At 40.4% G+C, this 18,456-nt stretch overlaps 1 protein-coding gene across 4 annotated transcripts in view; it reads right to left on the minus strand.

The window, feature by feature from the left end:
* The window catches only part of SLC22A15 (solute carrier family 22 member 15), a 78,387-nt gene extending 60,218 nt beyond the window's left edge, over positions 1-18,169 (minus strand). For all 4 annotated transcript variants that reach the window (XR_003569503.1, XR_003569502.1, XM_027866676.1 and 1 more), the window contains exons 1-2: positions 18,021-18,169; positions 1,018-1,230 (exon numbers count right to left, since the gene is read on the minus strand). Coding sequence is in view for 2 of the 4 variants with exons in the window: in XM_027866676.1 (XP_027722477.1) it covers positions 1,018-1,230; positions 18,021-18,107 (300 nt within the window). In the remaining 2 variants the exon portion in view is untranslated. The remainder of the gene's footprint in view (positions 1-1,017; positions 1,231-18,020) is intronic.
* Positions 18,170-18,456: the final 287 nt, after the last annotated feature.

Here is an 18,456-nt window from a genome sequence, read left to right on the forward strand (position 1 = left end):
TATTAATATACTCTAATAGCAGCAGCTAGGAGAGTCGTGAATAGAGGGCTGGACCTGGAATTGGGAAGACCTGAGTTCAAATCTAGCCTCAGACACTTACTAACTGCCTGACCTTAACCTCTCTCAGGCTCAGTTTTCTCATCTGTAAAATGAGGATAATAATAGCACCTGCCTCTCTGGATTCTTGTGAGGATCAAATGAGATAATATTTATAAACCAACAAGCGAATCTTAAAGTGGCATGTAAACGCTATATTAGGATGATAAATATATGCAAGAAATAAAATTGTCATAGTAACGTGTGGGGTAAATTATTATATCTGAAAAGCCTATTCAAGAGATAAAACCAAATTAAAAAAAAGGAATGTGTCAGGCTGTGTGGCGACTTCTGTGTTCTCTCATGTTAGCTTCTTCTATAGGATTTCTGCCCCTCTCTTTCTAGGGAGAAGAGAAAAGAACAAGTTTTTCAATAGCATTTTTTCCATTCCTGTACTGAAATGGACAAGTTTGAAGAAGGCCGTGTTGTTATGGGTATTCCTCAGCTGGTCTTGAAGCCTAGTGAACAGGCCTCTGACTATCTGAGACAGGGCAAATCACTGAACTGCTCAGCACTCTAGGCAACTCCTGCCTGACAAGGGGCTGACTTATACTGGAAGAAACGTCATACGTCCACTGTCAGTGCCTATCCCCACTCTCCAGAGAAGAGCAGCACAGCTTCATTATTATGACCATTATTGATCATGGTTAGGAGGGTCCTTTGAGATTGGTACCTAAAACTCAGACAGGCAAAATTCAAAGAGTAGGTGACTATGGACAAAAAAGCCAATTTATTAAATGACCCAACGTGATCAAAGCTCAAAACAACAGTAAATTATAGTCAAACAAAATTAGGTTGCACGCGCATTTATTTCTCCCAAAACAGTCGATGTTCAACCTAATTTTGTTTGTCTTTCTTAGAACGAACTCTTTCAGGTTGATACCAACCACTCTGTTTTTGCTTCACTTCCTCATCATTTACCTCAGAGGCGATGGAGGTGAAACTGCCGCTGAAATGGACGTGCTTGTGCATCTCACTTCCATTGGCTGTCAGGAACCATTCCCCAAAGGCTTGGTCTTCGGTCCTTGACTGGTTGCTATGGCTTTGATTAGGCAAAAGCTCTGCCAGGTCCCAGTGGTAGGAAGGCGTTGCCCCGATCAGTGCAATGAGGATTGCCTCCGTGGCAACATAAAGCTAGCAATATAAATACACAAAATTAAAACATCCCACAGAAATTTGCCATCCACTTTAATAATCTCTCTCATGAATTTACAATTCTCTTTTGGATGAATTTTCCCGGCCAGAGCAGTTAGTGATGTTGTACAATTCCAACAACACCATCACCACCTTGCATTTCACAGTTTTTCAAAGGGCTTCATGAAAACATTGCCTTGTTTGAGCTTCATGGAAGGCTGGGAAGGTGAGAAGGATGGGTGTGATACTGACCATCACTTTAGAAGTTTGACCTTGCAAAGCTGTCCCTTCCAAGGCTGTTATTTCTTTTTAGATACTACACTCAAAAGTAAGATGCCCCAAATTCAGATAAAATGCCACTAGGTGGTCACTCTTAGGCTGGGCTACAGTCTCAAGGTTCAAACAGTTATGTTTCTCAGGTGAATGGCTAACTTAAGTCCCAGAGAATAGAACACTTTCCTGTTCATTTAAAAAAAATAAAAAAAAAACACTTATAACTTTGTTAAATAGAGCTAAGCATAACATTTACTAGATTTATTCATTATTATATTTAAATATCCTGTACAATATATAGAATAAGATTTAAAGAAATTCAAATACCTAAGTAAATCTAGGTTCTTGGATCATTAACTTTTAACTGTTTGTTATCAATTACTGCTTAATTTATTCCTTATTTCCTTCTTGGTTTAGGAAGATTTAATTTACCTTAAATCTTTTCTTTCCTTCTTTTACCTTAGATCTTTCCTGAATTCTTCAGAGTTGCTAGAGCTTATCCTCAGTTCCAATATCCCTATGTCTGCTTTGCCAAATTCCACCCCTACTTTTTTCCTGCTGCCGATTCCCTCTTCAATATAGCAAGAGGAACCGATTTCCTCTTTATTAGGGGAGAAAGTCTTGTATGACCTTCTAATTTTCAGCTCTCCATCTGCTCTTGACAACCTGACCCCAATTTACCTTCCAAGCCTTTTTACACATCATTCCCTATCACAAACTCCATGGTCCAACTGCATGGACCTTCTGACTATCATTTAACATTGTTCTGCATCTCCCAGCTTCACAGTTTTGCTTTGTATGTCCCTCGTGCCTGGCCTGCACTCTGACCTCATCGCCATCTCTTCAGATCTCTAGTTACCTTCAAAACAAGCAGGATGGCATAATCAACAGAGGGCTGGCTTCTGAGGCAGGAAAAAGTGGGTTAAAATACCACCTCTCTGGCCTGTACTGACCCTGGTTAAGTCACCTACATCAATGTTTTAGTGTCTGAGACAACTTTCTAAGACCAGAAGTGGCAGTGAAGGTACTGACCTGAATCAGTGGGAAGAGTTTCCTATTCCAAGAGTTTACTATACCAATGAACTTAAAGGTGTACTCTCTTCCCCTGTTCTTCTCATCCAATGAAGCAGTTAGGTGGTGCAATGGACAGTTAGAAAGACCTAAGTATAAATTCAGCCTCAGGCACTTACTAGCTATCTGACTCTGGGCAAGTTGATTAATCTGTTTGCCTCAGTTTCCTCAACTGTAAAATGGGGGTAATAACAGCACCTACCTTTGCAGAGTTGTTGTGAGGATGAGGATCAAATGAGATAATAATTGTAAAGCATTTAGCATAGTACCTGGCACACATTAGGCATTCCATAATTGCCTATTCCCTTTCCTTTCCCCCCTTTTTTTTTTGGTGAGATAATTGGGATTAAGTGGTTGCCCAGGGTCACATAGCTAATAAGTGTCAAGTGTCTGGTCTGAGACCAGATTTGAACTCCGGTCCTTCTGACTCTAGGGCCAGTGCTCTATCCACTGTGCCACCTAGCTGCCCCACCTTTCCCTTCTTTTAAGACTCAACTGCATTGCCACCTTCTACATGAAGACTTTGCTCATCCTCCCACCTGTTAGTACAGCCCCCTCCAAAAATCTGTCTTGTATCTATTGCACATACACCTACATACATATATTTATCTCCCTGTTTACCAGGAAGTTCCCTGAAGGAAGGGACTGATTCGGTCTCATCTTTGTATCCCTGATGCTTAATAATAGTAATAATAACAACAATAACCATAATATCTGTCATTCATAGAGTACTGACTATGTGCCAGGCACTGTGCTACGTGCTTTACAATTATCATCCTATTTGATCCTTACAATGACCCTGAGAGGCAGGTGCTATTATTCACATTACTAAAATAGACAGAGGTTAAGTGGCTTACCCAGGGTCACACAGCTGGTACCTTAGACTAGATTCAGACTAAAGTCTTCCTGACTCCAGGCCCAGCACTCTGTCTTCTGTGCCACCTAGCTTCCCTAACACAGTACCTTTCACACCACAGGCACTTAATAAATGCTTGTTGATGGATTCTCTTCCCTGTGGGCTGCAGAGAAGGAAAACACAGGGCGGCAACTTACAAGCCTTTGTGAATACCCAGTGTTCACTCACTCTAATCATAATAAGGTGTTTTGCTGCTGCCTCACTAAGACATTCCTTCAAATCACTTCTCTGGACGAGTACATCCAGTTATTCCTGCCATCAGTGGTTTTATCAATCGGCTCTCAGCACGCATTGGCTTACACTGCACAGAGCCTTCCTTATTTGGATGGAGTCATGTGTCTGCTTGCAGAACTCATCCTTTTCAAACATTTTTCAACAGCATAATTGGATATTGTGAGCCACAGCAGGACCAACAAATTAGTAGGCATTTATAAAGCACTTATTATACAAGCCAGGCTCTGTGCAGCCTTAGGAATACAGATATAAGTAGAAAGATAGTCCCTGCCCCCAAGGAGTTTACATTCTATTGCGGGAAAACAAAACAGAAAAGGATGATGAGAATCTATAGGGGAATGGTAGAGAAAGTTAAGGGAGCCAGAGGTGAAACCTAGAGAGGAGTGAAGATATGGCCGGACTGGGCATCCTCCTCAAAATGGAGAAGAACTAGCCAATCAGAGAATGAGAAAGAAGGAAAAAACAGGCATTTATTAAGTGCCTGCTATGTGATGGGCACTTGCTAAGTGCTTTACAAATATCATCTTATTTGAGGAAGAGGCTTCAGGAGGGGAGGGTACTTCCAGTGTGAGAATTCTAGAGGTGGAGTGAACTTTCAGAGTGAAGAGGTTTCTGGGGCATAGTAGAGAAAAGAAGGAGAGTTAGGAAAATTCATTCGGAGTCAAAGAATATGATATCTCTGCTACCTACTGCAATGTGTGATCATAACCAAATCACGTCCTCCTCTCTGGTCTTCCATTTCCTTGTGTTTAAAACAAGGGAGCTAGACTATGTGATCTTCTAAGGTCTTCTCCAGCTCTGGATTCTGTGATCCTATGGAAGTTTTAAACCAATGGTTGGTTCTTAACTTTTTATTGCATCACGGACTCATTTAGATATCTATAAAACACTCCAACTCTCAGTTCTGGGCATTTTCTCTGGCTTTCACTACTGTCTTTCTTTGCTCTATTAATCTCTTTAGCTTGCTTTAAGTCATAACTAAAATCCCATTTTCTACAGGAAGTCTTATCCAAATCCCCTTAATTCCAGTACCTTTCTGCCTTTAATATATCCTATTTATCCTGGATATAGTTCATTTTGTATATATTTGTTTGCATATTGCCTCCCCTCCCCCCCAGTAGACTGTAAACTTCTGGAGAGTAGGGTGTCTTTTGCTACTTTTTGTATGCCTGGCATACAAAAGTGCTAAATAAATGTTTATTGATTGATTGATGAAACCTCTGGACACTTTTTCAGAATATTTTTTAGTAATTGAAGGAAATGTTTTAGTGAAAATAAAGATGGAATTTTTTTTCCCATCCAAGGTCATAGAACCCCTGAAATCTATCTAGCAGACCCAGGTTAAGAATCCTTGCTTTATAAAGAATTATAATTGGATTTCTGCACAGTAAATATTATCCCAATTTTACTGATGAGAAGAGAGATACAGAAAAGTGATGCTAGCAGCAGGGTCAGAATTTTAAAATGTGGTGTCTTGACACCTGCTCTAAAGACTGTCCACAAAACCAGGTACACAAGTTATTTTTAGCCTTTTTTTTCAAAGCTTAGCCAGCACACATGAACTATTAGACTAGTAATGCCAAACTCTGGACAATGTTTGAGTTCACTTGGCTCTAAGAAAAGACATTCTTTTTCATGAAGCTAATGAAATGGAAATTCACGTAGCTTGTACAATATGACTTTCTAATCAGATGATCCACTTGATAAAATCTGGTCACATCTGAAATTTACCATGTGTTCTGCTATCTAAAGGATAAAAAGTCTATTTTATATGGCAATGATCCAACTGTTAAGTGGAGAAGATTTTTTTTAAAGGCAAAAGAGGAGTTGTTTGTCATATTAAGAGAATGAAACTGCCCTGGAGAAAAAAGAAAAAAAAAGTTATGATGTGAAAAGTAGAATAACATAAGGCTAATGTATATCATGGTAAGAATAATTTTCATATTTAGCAGTAAATCTAGAGGAATGAAAAGTTGATGTAGATCACTCTATGATGGCAATTTATTACGAAGGAAAAGGAAAATGGCTTTCCTCCATCCTGATGCAGGAAACTATAAGAAGCTACAATGTAGGAAGGAGCCATTTCACTGAAATGTACAAAATCAGAAATTACAAGTACAGCAAGATCATATATAATCAATCACTAAACAAATATTTATTAAATGGCTACTACGTGTCAGGCACTGAAGATGAAATGACAAAAACTAAACAAAGCCTTCCCTCAAGGAGCTTACATTCTATCATTGGAAATGTGTACACGGAGAGCTAGACACAAAATCAGCATATACAAAATAAACCCAATGTAATTTTTGGCAGGAGAATATTACTAGGTGGAGGATCAGGACAGACCTCATAGAGGAGGTGACATGAGATGAGCTTTCAAGAAAACGATAGATTTTAGAAAGACAAGATGGGATGGTAATGTATTCTAAGCAAGGGGAAAAAATATGCTGTTGCAAATACAAGGAGACATTGTATTGTACTGCATATTGTACATTGTAACAAAGAGCAAGGCTAATTTGGCTGAGCCCAAAAGTATGTTAAGGGGAAGGACCGATACCATATTTCACTGCATAATCGTTGCAAATTTTATGCCAAATTATTTGCATAAAAGTGGGATGCGACCATTATGTGAAGCTTTAAAAATTGTGCCAGTATTACTTAAAAATAATTTATTACTAAACTGTCTTTGGTGCAAGATTAGGATGCATGAAATATTCATGAATATACGTTTAAACTGAATACTGACAATGTCTGTGCTCTGAGAATTCTAGGCTCACAGCTCCCAATGATCGAGAGACAAATGAGTATCCATACACCACTGGCAAATATATTGCTGCTTTGTCTACCTTTTAAGCAGAAGCATGATGAATTACACCACATGATGATTATATGATGAAAGGTTATAAACAAATTCTTGGACTGGAAAAAAAAAGACTGTGATGATTATGTGGTGAAATAAGGTATCAATAAGACTGGAAATCTAGGTTTGAGCTCAATGTAAAAGGCTTTAAATGTAAAAGGCTTTAGATTGTAAGCTTCCTGAGGCAGGGACTGTCTTTCTTTTTATTAATTGTATTCCCAGCACTTAGCAAAGTACCTAGAACATAGTAACCATTAACGTGGTTAATAAATATTCATTGGATTGGATTGGATTGGAACCATCCTACAGTGGAATTTATATTTGATCCTATTGGTAACAGGAAGCTACTGGAATTTATTGAACAGGAGAATGCCATGGTTGTACCTGTGCCTTAGGATATCACTCTGTATAGGTTAGAGAGGGAATGTGAGACAGTGACACTAATTAAAAGGTGATTGCAATAGCCAGGCAAGATGTGTTAAAAGACTGATTTTAGCAGGCTAGCAGTCCTGTGAATGGAAAAAAAGAAGGAGGTCTGAGAAAATATTCTATGTATAGAAACAGAACTGACAGGACTTAGTGATTGACTGGGAATGAGGGGAGGGTGAGGGAGAATGAAGAGCTGAAGACGATTTTGAGGTCGTGAACCTGGGTGACTGAAAGGACAGCAGTACTTTTGACAGAAACAGCAAAGTTCAGAAGGGAGGACTATAGGAGAAAAGATAATGAACTCTGTTTGGGACATGTTGAGTTTGAGATGTCCAAAGGCATCTGATGATGTGGGGGTGGGAGCATGCGGGAGAAAAGAAGAGAGAGGAAAGGGAGGGGTGGGTAGGAAAGAAGAGGAGAGAGAGACACAGAGAGAAAGAGAGAGACAGAGATCCATCAATCCAGGGAAGAGGCTTGGGGGGAGGAAGGGGAGATGCCCACAGTTAGAAGGAGATGGATGATGATCCAGCAAAGGAGACTGTAGGGAAGTCAGACAATTATGAGAAGAACCAGGAGAGAGCATGATCCCAGTAGTGTCAAATGCTGCAGAGCCCTCAGGAAAGATGCGGGGTGAGAAAAGGCCTAATTTGGCAATTAGGAGGTCACTGGTAATTTAGGGGAGAGCTGCAATTACAAAGCAGTTTCTGCATGTTTGGCATCTTCAGATCTTAACTACAATCTCACACATTGCAGGTGCTATCTAAATGTTTGCTAACTATAACTTAATCTGCTGAAAGTCAACAGAAGGCAGTGGAGAGAGGAGGAAGGGAAAGTAGAAGGAAGGGGCTCAAGGACAAGAATGTTCTGGTAAGAGGGGTGCAGGGGAAAGGGTTTTTCACAGGAGGTGTAACAAAGGAAAGTAGAACAGGCATCCTTCATCTCAGTCAAGTGGTTAATTGACTCAAGTCAATTAACCACAGATGTCTTTCTTTATCTGTTAATTAGAGGGGTTGAACTCTATGACCTCTGAGACTTAGGGAGAACTCACACAAGGCAAGCACTCACATGGTGGTCAGAAGGGATACAAGGACACTCTCAAGATCTCTCTTAAGAACTCTGGAACTGACTGTGAGGCATGGGAGACACTGGCACAGAACCACCCAGCATGGCATGCCCACTATTCTCTATGAGTGAAGGAGAATTGTAGCAGGTCAAAAGAAATGCGAGATGTGCAAATTTAGAGACATCTCCAGCCCAAATATTCACATGGAATAATTGTGCCCGACCTGTGGTAGAGCCGTCAGAGCTCAGATTGGTCCTATCACCACAGTCAGAGACTGTGCCTTGACTCCAACAAAGTGATGTCATTTTGATCACCTTTGAGAATGAAAGACAACAACCTAACCAAAGAGCTGGTCTATATGGACTCTGAGGTCCTTTTGAACTGTAAATCCATGATCCTATGTTCTTTTGAAAGAAGACAGGAAGGTTTGGTGCCCAGAAAAGAGTGTTTTATTAAGTAGTTCCCTCTTTTTCTCCCACAGTCTGTGGGAGTTCAATTTCAATCAGTCCATTTATTAAGAGCCTACGATATGCCAGATACTATGCTACAAACACTGTAGATACCAAGAAAGAGAAAAGTCAGTCTCTGTTCTCAAGGAACTTACAGTCTAACTTCATGTCCCCAGGAAATGAAAAAAAGTTACCCTTTTTCTCTATGATGTCAGCAATATAGGAGAAAGGCTATTTGTCCTTTTGACACAGGAAAAGACTATTGGGTATATCCTGAAGTCCAATATACATATCTATTCTGAACTGGCTGTTCTCTACCTCAATTTATATTCCTAAATCTTAGTGAAGTTAGGAGTCTCCAGATCTTTCCAAACCACAGTGGTAGAGGGAGGTCCTAGGAGGGTGAGAGGAAGGAAGAGAGAGGAAGAAAAGATCCAAACCTGGGCATACTATGCGGACCCAGTAAGACTTTGATGATGTCCCCTAGCATTCTAGACTTAAAGTGAATGAAGGGACTTTAGGGACCATCTAGTCCAATTCCCTCATTTTACAGATGATGAAACTAGAGCACAAAGAATAAGCCCAAAAGACTTGCTAGAGATCATTCAGGTAATAAGTAGCAGAGCCATGATAATTCTAGAGCTTTGACATCTGCAGTGAAGTAAGTAGTATCAGTGGGCTTTAGCAGATTACCTAATCTTGCCCTAAAATCAAACCCATTACAATGAGAGGTATTAGTACAGGTCAGGGCACCCAAAGGCTGCCAAAGTACCCACTGGCACAAGAATTTTGGCTACATGTGACCCTTCTGATTCTTGTCCATTAGACAGCCAACCATAGGAAAAGGTAAATAAACAAAGACTAGATAATAAATAGAGCTAAGTTCCCCACCCCACCCCCATTTAAAATGCCATTTCATAGTCAACTCTATCATTTTCAAAAGGGAGAAAAGAAAAGAAATAGAACAATAAAAAAAATGGCAAGTAATTTGACCAGTCCTGGCTTTGAAATATATTGTATAGTGTTTTTTGCAATAGGGTCTCCTAATTCTGTATTAAGATAATATGAAACATATTAGACTCTCCCCAGTGCTGCCAAAATAGCAGTCTGGACAAAGTATACTGAACAGGTAAGAGAGGGGAGATGGAGAGATTGCCTGGTATTAAAAACTTTCTGTGGAGAACTGAGAGTTGCTAGAGGAGGCAGCCTGATGTTATAAAGAAAACACTAGATTGGAAGTTAGGAGGCTTGGTTCTTGGTTCCTGGCTCTGCCTTAATAGCTATGGGAAAACCATCAATTCACTTCATGTCTTTGGGCTTTGGTTTAATTACCTGGAAAATGAAGGAGCCAGACTTGATGATCTTTCTTGACTCCTGAATTTAAAAAATTATCTAACTGTGTGTGAATCATTCTAAAACTAAGTCAAACACAGAAAGGAAAAAGAGCACCATCCATAGATTATGTGCTAACAGGTATTTCTACTCATGAGGTTTCTGAAATGATACATCATTTTAAACCCAAAGGAAATTTACTACTTAAATTTTAAAAAAATACTTTAAAAATTAAAGGCAACATTGGGAAGTGGTTAGCGAACAGAATTCAGAGTCAGGAATTACTATCTTCGGGTCTTGCCTCTGACCTTGTTGGCTAGGTGACCTTGGACAAATCCCTTCATGCTTCAGTACCCCGGGCAACCCTCTAAGAGTATATTTCTATTAGTGCAGAACAAGTGCTGATCCCCATTTCCAAAGGGAATTTCTTCCCCATGCCAATATAATTACAAATCTGGTTGGTTCAGGAAAAAGGAGGAAAGAAAGCATATTGCTACTGTCAGGACACTTATGCTAGCTTTATGGGTATATTAAAAATAGTATGTGGGAAAACTTTTATATCAAATTTCTCAGATAGATATCAGTTAGATATCTAAGATATATAGAGAGCTAACAAATACATAATACAAAAGCCAGTGTCCACAGTGGGCAAAGGATATGAATAAACAGTTCTCAGAAGAAGAATTGCAAACTATTGACAACTATATGAAAAGACCCTCCAAATTATTAATTATAGGAGAAATGCAAATCAAAATAACCCTGAGGTTTCCCCTAACATCCAGCAAATTGGTAAAGATAACAAAAGGTGGGAAAAATCAATATTAGAAAGGTTATTGAAAGACAGGCATACCACTGCATTGTTGGTGGAGCTGTGAATTAGTATATGCTGGAAAGCAATTTGTAATTATATAAATAAAATGACTAAAATTTCCATGCCCTTTGACCCAAAGATTCCTAGGCAAGGAGTTCATTGATAAAAAGAATGGTTCTATAGATACCCAGATATTTATAGCAGCCCTTTTTTGTGGTGGCAAAAAAGTGGAAACAAAACAGATCCTCATTGATTGAAGAATGACTAAATAAGTTGTGGTATGTGAGTGTAATAAAATTGTACCATGCTGTAAGAAACAGAGAACATGTTGAATTCAGAGAAGCATGGAAAAATTTACTGATGAACTGACATAAAATGAAGAAAATAGAATCAAGAAAACACATGACTATAGCAATGTAAAGGGAAAGAATAACCACCCAAAAAAAAAAACCAATGGAAAGCATAGTGCTATGCCCTTAATACGCACTTAATAAATGCTTGTTGGCTTGAAAATTAATGTTGCAAAGTTACAAAAAAAGAAGAAAAATTATACACTTTCCCTAATTCCTTTGCAGAGGTGTGTGTGTGGGGGGGGGGCTATGGATGTGGAATGTTGCATATATTGCCACATTTTCTTCAGTACATCAATCATTTGTTGAATTCTTTGAGATATAAAAGGGAGAGAGATATGGGGAGAAATTCTAGCAATATAAAAACAAAACACACAAATAAAAAAAATTTTAAAGCATATTTACTCTTTACTTGTTCTTACTATCACTTACACCTAGTTAAAGGAATACCCATTACTACTAATCATATCCCCAGTCTTAAGACACACCTAAAGATTTCATGCAAAGCAACACAAATCATCATGAAAATTAAATAAAAAGTAATAGGATGCAAGAGGCAAGGATAAGACAATATTAATGTACCTGACTATTCTCTTTTTTCCAAACTTGGTGGAGTATATTATCCATCATTTTTTACTTTCTTTACCAGTGCAGCTCATGACATTTTTAAAATTACTCATGAAGGGTGCCAAGTACAGCATGGCCCAAAATTAATCAGCAGGACCAAGGTTTTAATGAATCTTGGCTAAATGATGGCATAGCTAGGACATGGTGGGTTCACTGCATGAGTACTCAACCACAGTCTCCATCTTTAATTTGGCCCACATTTACAGAGATCTTGAGGAACAGTTATATGGGTTAAGTGATGGTTAGGTTGCCTCTCCATCTCTGGGGATGAGAAGTAGGACTGTGGGTGAAAACAGAAAGCGGCCACCTCCAACACACTCAGTAGCTATATGAGTAAATTTCAATCAGTTAACAAGCATTTTACTCCTCTGGGTATTGCTTTCTTTATTCACAAAATAATGAAAATAACATTTATCTTACCTACCTCACAGGTTTGTTAGGAGGAAAGCATTTTGTAAACTTCTGAGCACTACAGAAATATGATTTGAATGCCTTACCACCTGAGTGTGCGTGGGTAAATGCCTACCTTAATAGGCTGCAGTTTTCTCAGTTGTAAAATTAGGCGATTAGAGATGATCATCTCTGAGTTTCCTTTCAATTCTGAATCCTATCAATGGCTATTACCACAAGGTTACCATGACTCTACTCCCAATCTAGAGGGGCAGTGGAGCCTTGCTCCTGACTTTGGATATGAAAACTTCACAACATTCCAACCCAAGCCTTACTCTCTTTTGTTCCCACCAGCTCCCATATACAAATAGATATCTTGAAGGGACAGACAATGGTCTGCCCTTCCTTTAAAACCCATCAACAGATATAAAAAAGCAGAAGCAATGTTTCCTCGGATCAGAGTAGCTGGGTTCAAATCCACCTCTGATACTTACCACCCGTGAGACTTTAGATACCAAGAATAACGTTGGCTAATGCCACACAAATAGCTAAACACATACTTCCTTGTATTGTTCCTTGAGTTCAATTTGACAAGCATGTAAGTGCCCCAAAAGGGGACAAAGCAATAAAACTTGGGGAATGAGGCCCACATGAGCTAGAAAAGTGGAGGGAAGTTTCATGTAAGTCATTTAACCTCCTATGGATTCAGTAGTCTCTCTTGATTCTAAATCTATTATCTTATGACCTGGCTGGTATCTGTCTCATCAATTCTGGAGGCTTTGAGGAGGCCAACAAAATCACATATGATAAGTGGGTTGCTGAGTCTGTGGCTCTGCCAGAGGGACCCAGAGACAGGAAATGTTTGCAAAGCACACACACACACACACACACACACACACACACACACACACACACCCCTTTGGCCAACGCTCTCTTCTCCACATGAAATAACAATGACTCAATGCTGTTTGTTGATGTTACTTATCCCTGACTACATGACTAGTTCCTGGCATCAGTTCAGATAAGTCTTTTCATGTATCTATATTCTTCACTGTCAATCATTTCTTAGGGCACAGTAATATTCCATTACTTAATGAAACTTAAAACAAAGGAGTAGGTCCTGCCTTCCATTTTCCTTCACATTCACACATGTAGATGTTGTACAGAAGTCCAGCTAGACTACTGAATAGTTTCCTGCCTCTGTATGTGTGAACAGGGCCTGGCACACAGTCGATAATTAAATGTTAATTAACTGACTAGCATTGCAACTCACAATCCCTACCAGGAAATAGAGGCAAAAAAAAAAATAGACAAAATGACTCACATGTTAAATATTATAATCAACTTTTATCCAGTTTGGTAATTATAAGTTTGTTTAAAATAAAAAAAGATATCCAGAGAAGTACTCTATACCTGTCTTGGGCATGGTTTCCAAAGGTAGCCTTACTTCACTGTTTCCTACCAAACTAGACTATTCTCTGGTCCTCAAACATGCTTTGTGATTTGCCACTTATCTGCCTTTCCTCATGCTGCTTCCTATGCCTGGAAGTCTCTCCTCCCACTGCTTTTCCTATTGAATTCCTACCCTCAAAGCCCAATTTAAATGTCACCTTTTCCAAGAAGGCTTTCTTGATTCCTCAATGGTGTCAAATTCAAATAGAAGCAGATCCCAGTGATCCCCATACTGCCTTAGAAAACCACAAATGAACATTATGTGTGTTGTGTTATATCTTTGTTTACTTTGTTCATCGTTTCTCAATTATATTTTAATCTGGGTCAGGCCACACTCAGAAGTTCTGCATCTTTGCTCCATCCAGCCAAGGAATTTGACACCTCTGCTCAAGTTAATAACTTTCCCCCACACAGCACTTTGTCTGTATACAGACTTCATTCTATTGTTTTACTGCTATCTCTTGCGTATCAGTCATACTCCCTAGTAAGATCCATGGGGGAAGGGACTCTGTCATCTAAACTTAGCACTAAGCTCTGTATAAAAAAAGGGCTCTTGGGGCAGCTAGGTGGCAAAGTGGATAGAGCATTAGCCTTGAAGTCAGGAGAACCTGAGTTCAAATACGTCCTCAGACCAAACACTTGACACTTGGTAGCTGTGTGACCATGGGCAAGTCACTTAACCCCAATTGTCTAAAAGTAAAATAAATAAATAAAAATTGTCTGTTAAAAAAGGGCTCTTAATAAATCCCGAATTGAATTGAATCTTAGTTTTGGCTACAAACAAGACTGAGCTAGTTTCATTTTAGGAGTACGGCTTGTTTTTGTTTAAAATATAGATATTGAATATAGAGAGAAAAGGGACCACTTGCATGTGAATAGGATCATAGAATGAGAGCTAGAAAAGGTCAGAGAATCATGTATGTGGAGATAGAAGGGATGGACCTCAGATGTCCAACTAGTTTTACAGATGAGAAAACTGAGGCTAGAGAAGTAAGTGGTTGCCATATCAAGGCAAATCCTCTTGATCAGTCAAACTCACCACTACCAGCCCCAACACACAGGGAGTTCCACAGGAACCAGATTAAAATGGAATTGGGAAATATTAAACTAACTAAATAAAATATAATAGGACATACACAACGTTAACATACGGTTTTTCGTCCCCTTCCCCTGCAGAGATCCTTAAGTTTACTTTACTGATCCTTGCTTTGTTTGAGTTTGACATTCCAGCTCTAGGTAGTTCCCCAAGTAGCAATTTGTATGTAAAAACACAGCACCGTCCAAAATGGTCGGACTTTTCTCGGACACTCTTTAAAAGTATAAGATGCTATTAGCAGTGTCAGATTTTACATCCTTGGGCTCAAAGGTCACCGCAGACAGTGACTGTAGCAATGAAATTAAAAGATGCTTATTCCTTGGAAGGAAAGCTATGGCAAATCTGGACAGAATACTAAAAAGCAGAGAAATCACCTTGTTGACCAAGGTCCCTATAGTCAAAGCTATGTGAATAGGTTTTTCCAGTGGCAGTGTATGGCTGTGAGAATTGGACTTATGTAGAAGGCTGGGCTCGGCAGAATCAACACTTTCAAACTGTGATGCTGGAGAAGACTTTTGAGAGTCCTTTGGATATCAAAGAGATCAAATCAGCCAATACTTAAAGAAATTAATTCAGGCTATTCTCTGGAAAGTCAAATACTGAAGCTGAAGCTTAAATACTTGGGCCACAGAATGAGAAGACAGGACTCAGTGGAAAAGACCCCGATGTTGGGAATGATGGAAAGTAGAAGGAGAAGGGGATGGCAGAGAATGAGATGGATGGATAGTGTCGTGGAAACAATGAACATGAACTTGGACAGACTTGAGAGATAGTGGAGGATAGAAGGACCTGTGTGCTATGGTCATGAGGTCACTAAAAGTTAGACATGACTGAACAACAAAACTCTTAACAGTGAAGCTGCACCCACTACAATGCATGTATGTTGGGGAGGGTGGGTAGAGAAGGCAGCTCGAACTAAATGAATGGACAGTCAGATCTGAAGTCACAAACAGCTGAGCTTGATTTCTCCATTAGACTGGGAGTTCCTTGAGGGTAGACACTCTATTTTGTTTTTCTTGGTATCGCCAGCAGTTAGCACAGTGCCCAGTACATAGTAGGTGCTTAATAAATGCTGTCTCAGGGCCTTATTACTATGTGACCCTTGTCAAGACATTTAACCAATCTGAGTCTGTTTTCTTTAACAGGAACAATAACAGTGCCTATGTCCCAGGGTTGTTGTCTGAATCAAATGAGACAATCGATTTAAAGTGCTTTGCAAACCTTAATGATTTAAATAAATGCCAAGTACTATTATTATTTATGCACAAGATGGCGACAGTGATGCTAAAATATGGAGAAAAGTCATTTGACCAATAAGAAATTGGAAAGTATGCCAACTCTGGCTGATTCTCACTAGGTAGTTATGATAACTGAAGAAGGTGGTAAATCCAAGAGTCAGAGGTAGTTGGCTGTGACAAGTGCTTTGTGGCACTTTGATGTTCTGGAAATTAACGTACTAGGCAAAATGGTGAAGTCACAATGGGATGATGGAAATATAATACTATTTTACCAATAGGGAAACTGAGTCTCAGTGAAGAAGCGACTTGCTCAGGGTCACACAAGTGGCTGGATCTGAACCAATGTCCTCTTTCTCCAGCCTTAGCACACTTTGCTAGACAATACTCTCCTCTTGTAGTAGCATAAGCTTTCATAGATTATTTTTTTGCTTGTTTTTTTTTTTGAAGGGGGCACCTGTATATACACTAATTTTCATAGATTATCTAAAGATATTTTCTGAAAGCATTATAGGCTTCTGCAGGGCGACCTTCTCCAAAACCTTTTTGCCATCCTTTCTTCCCTCCTCTCCAGGTATAGTGCCTTGGGGCGCAGTGCTTTTCCATACAGTGATGAATGTCTGCTTAATGAGCAAGATGTGTGCACAAAGTATCCAAACAAACAACTTACAGGATAACTTTAGGAACACAGTTCATTTATATTAGGAATTTCCCATATGGGAAAAGAAAATGGAATTCTCCAAATTTCCTTTCTACTGATGGGCAGTCTGTACCTCAAACAATACATGAAAAGAGAATCATTAATGTTAGCTCCTACTTTTTCAAACTTTCCTGCTGCCTCATCCTCTTACGCAAACCTAACAATCTTGTGGTTATACCACAACTCCTAAACCCATTGGGTGGCACTTTAGAAAGCTGAAGAATGCCCATCAGCCTACACCACATTAGTTAATCTCTTCTTTGATCAGCCTTGAAATGCTTGCTAATAATTCCCAAATCTGTTGTTTTTCCATTGTATCACATAATTTTTAAAGTTGGAAGGGATTTCCTATTGCCTTTCACCTAGTAAAGTGAATCAGTGTTGGCCTTTAGAACACAGCTTGAAACTCATGTTTCTCAGGCTCCTGTTTCCAAATTCATTCATTGCCCAGAATTCTCTGAGCTTTAAAAGATATCCATGAAAAGAAAACTAATAACTACATTTTAATATCATAGCAGTATATGGTCACAATAAATAGACTTTAAAGCTAATTTTTGATAGATTTTTAAAGGCCATGGTAGGAAAAATCAGAATCTTAAAGACCCTTCTCAGGGCAGGATAATTCAGAAGGCCTGTGGAAAGAATACCTAAGTTAGCAGGACCCAGGTTCTAGTTCCAACTCTGTAGCTAACAAGTTGCCAACTTCTGACAAGTCATAGCCTCTCCCTGGGACTTGGTTTCCCTCTATGTGGCATGATGAAAGAATACTAGATCTGGAAGATTAATATCTGGGTCTGAATTCTAGTTCTCCCACTTTCTACCTGCATAATCTCAGGGATAGTTACTTAATTTCTCTGGGTTCATCTGTAAAATGAGCTCCCCAATATATTTTCCTCTCTACTAGTCTATCTCTTGCTGCTAACTGGAGATTTTAAAAAGAGTCTGGACATAAGTTATTCCATAAAATGCATTGAAACATGAAAAAAAACTCTTAAATTCTCTCAAAGGATGATCTGATGAATGGAGGGCCAGACTAAATCAGACAGGCCATAGACCACTTATTTCCTATGCTACCTTGGGTTCAGGCAGGGATGGATGAGCTACATATTATCTGTAGGGGGTCTAGAAAACATGTCCCTCGTACCCAGAAACCAGTGACAGGCACATCTTGCCATTCAGATGAATGAAAACAGGTGTGAGCAGCGGGTAGAAAGCAAGGCAAGGGCAGACGGTGAGACCAATGTATGGATGTGGTGCTGCAAGGCCCTGGGCCACCCAGAGCCCTAGCATTCTTCAGGCCCGAGCCTGAGCCCTCGGAGAAGCCCCTTACCTGGAGAAGAGGGAGGGACGAGCCACGTCCGGGGATCCAGGGACCCTAACCTCCCTCCTCCTGGACAAGCACAGGAACGAGGATCGCGCGGGGCTGGGGCTCCGGCCCCCTGGCTCCTAACCAGTTGCATCCCTGCAGAGGAGGGCGGTGGGATGTGACTGGCACTCACCTGCAGCAGCACGGCCAGCAGGAAGCACAGGTACATCTGGTAGATGCCCATCTCCCCCACTACCTGGAACGCTTCCTCCACCTCCATGGTCCGGCTCCCCGCGCGCTCAGCCCGGCCCAGAGCAGGGGCCCGGAGGCAGAGACCCAGGCCGCACCCCAGCCTTCAAGGACGCACAACTTTGCCCGCGCTGCCCCCCAGGCCGCAGCGCCAGTGCCCCCGAGCCCGCGACCCCCAGCGCGGCGCTCGGCTCATTCAGAGGCTGCCGCGGGAGAGGCGGGAAAGGGTCCAGGGGGGCTGGGGAGCACCGCGTCTGCGTGATGCGGGGTGGAGAGCCCGGGACCGAGGGATAGCGTAGACTTGGGCCCCGGCTGCAGACGGCGTTCCGCCTGCTGACCATCATTGGAGGAAAGCGGAGCAAGGAGTGTGCGCAGGGGCG

Source organism: Vombatus ursinus, unplaced genomic scaffold, assembly GCF_900497805.2.
Source record: "Vombatus ursinus unplaced genomic scaffold, bare-nosed wombat genome assembly UNPS02014782.1, whole genome shotgun sequence".
Taxonomy (NCBI): Eukaryota; Metazoa; Chordata; class Mammalia; order Diprotodontia; family Vombatidae; genus Vombatus; species Vombatus ursinus.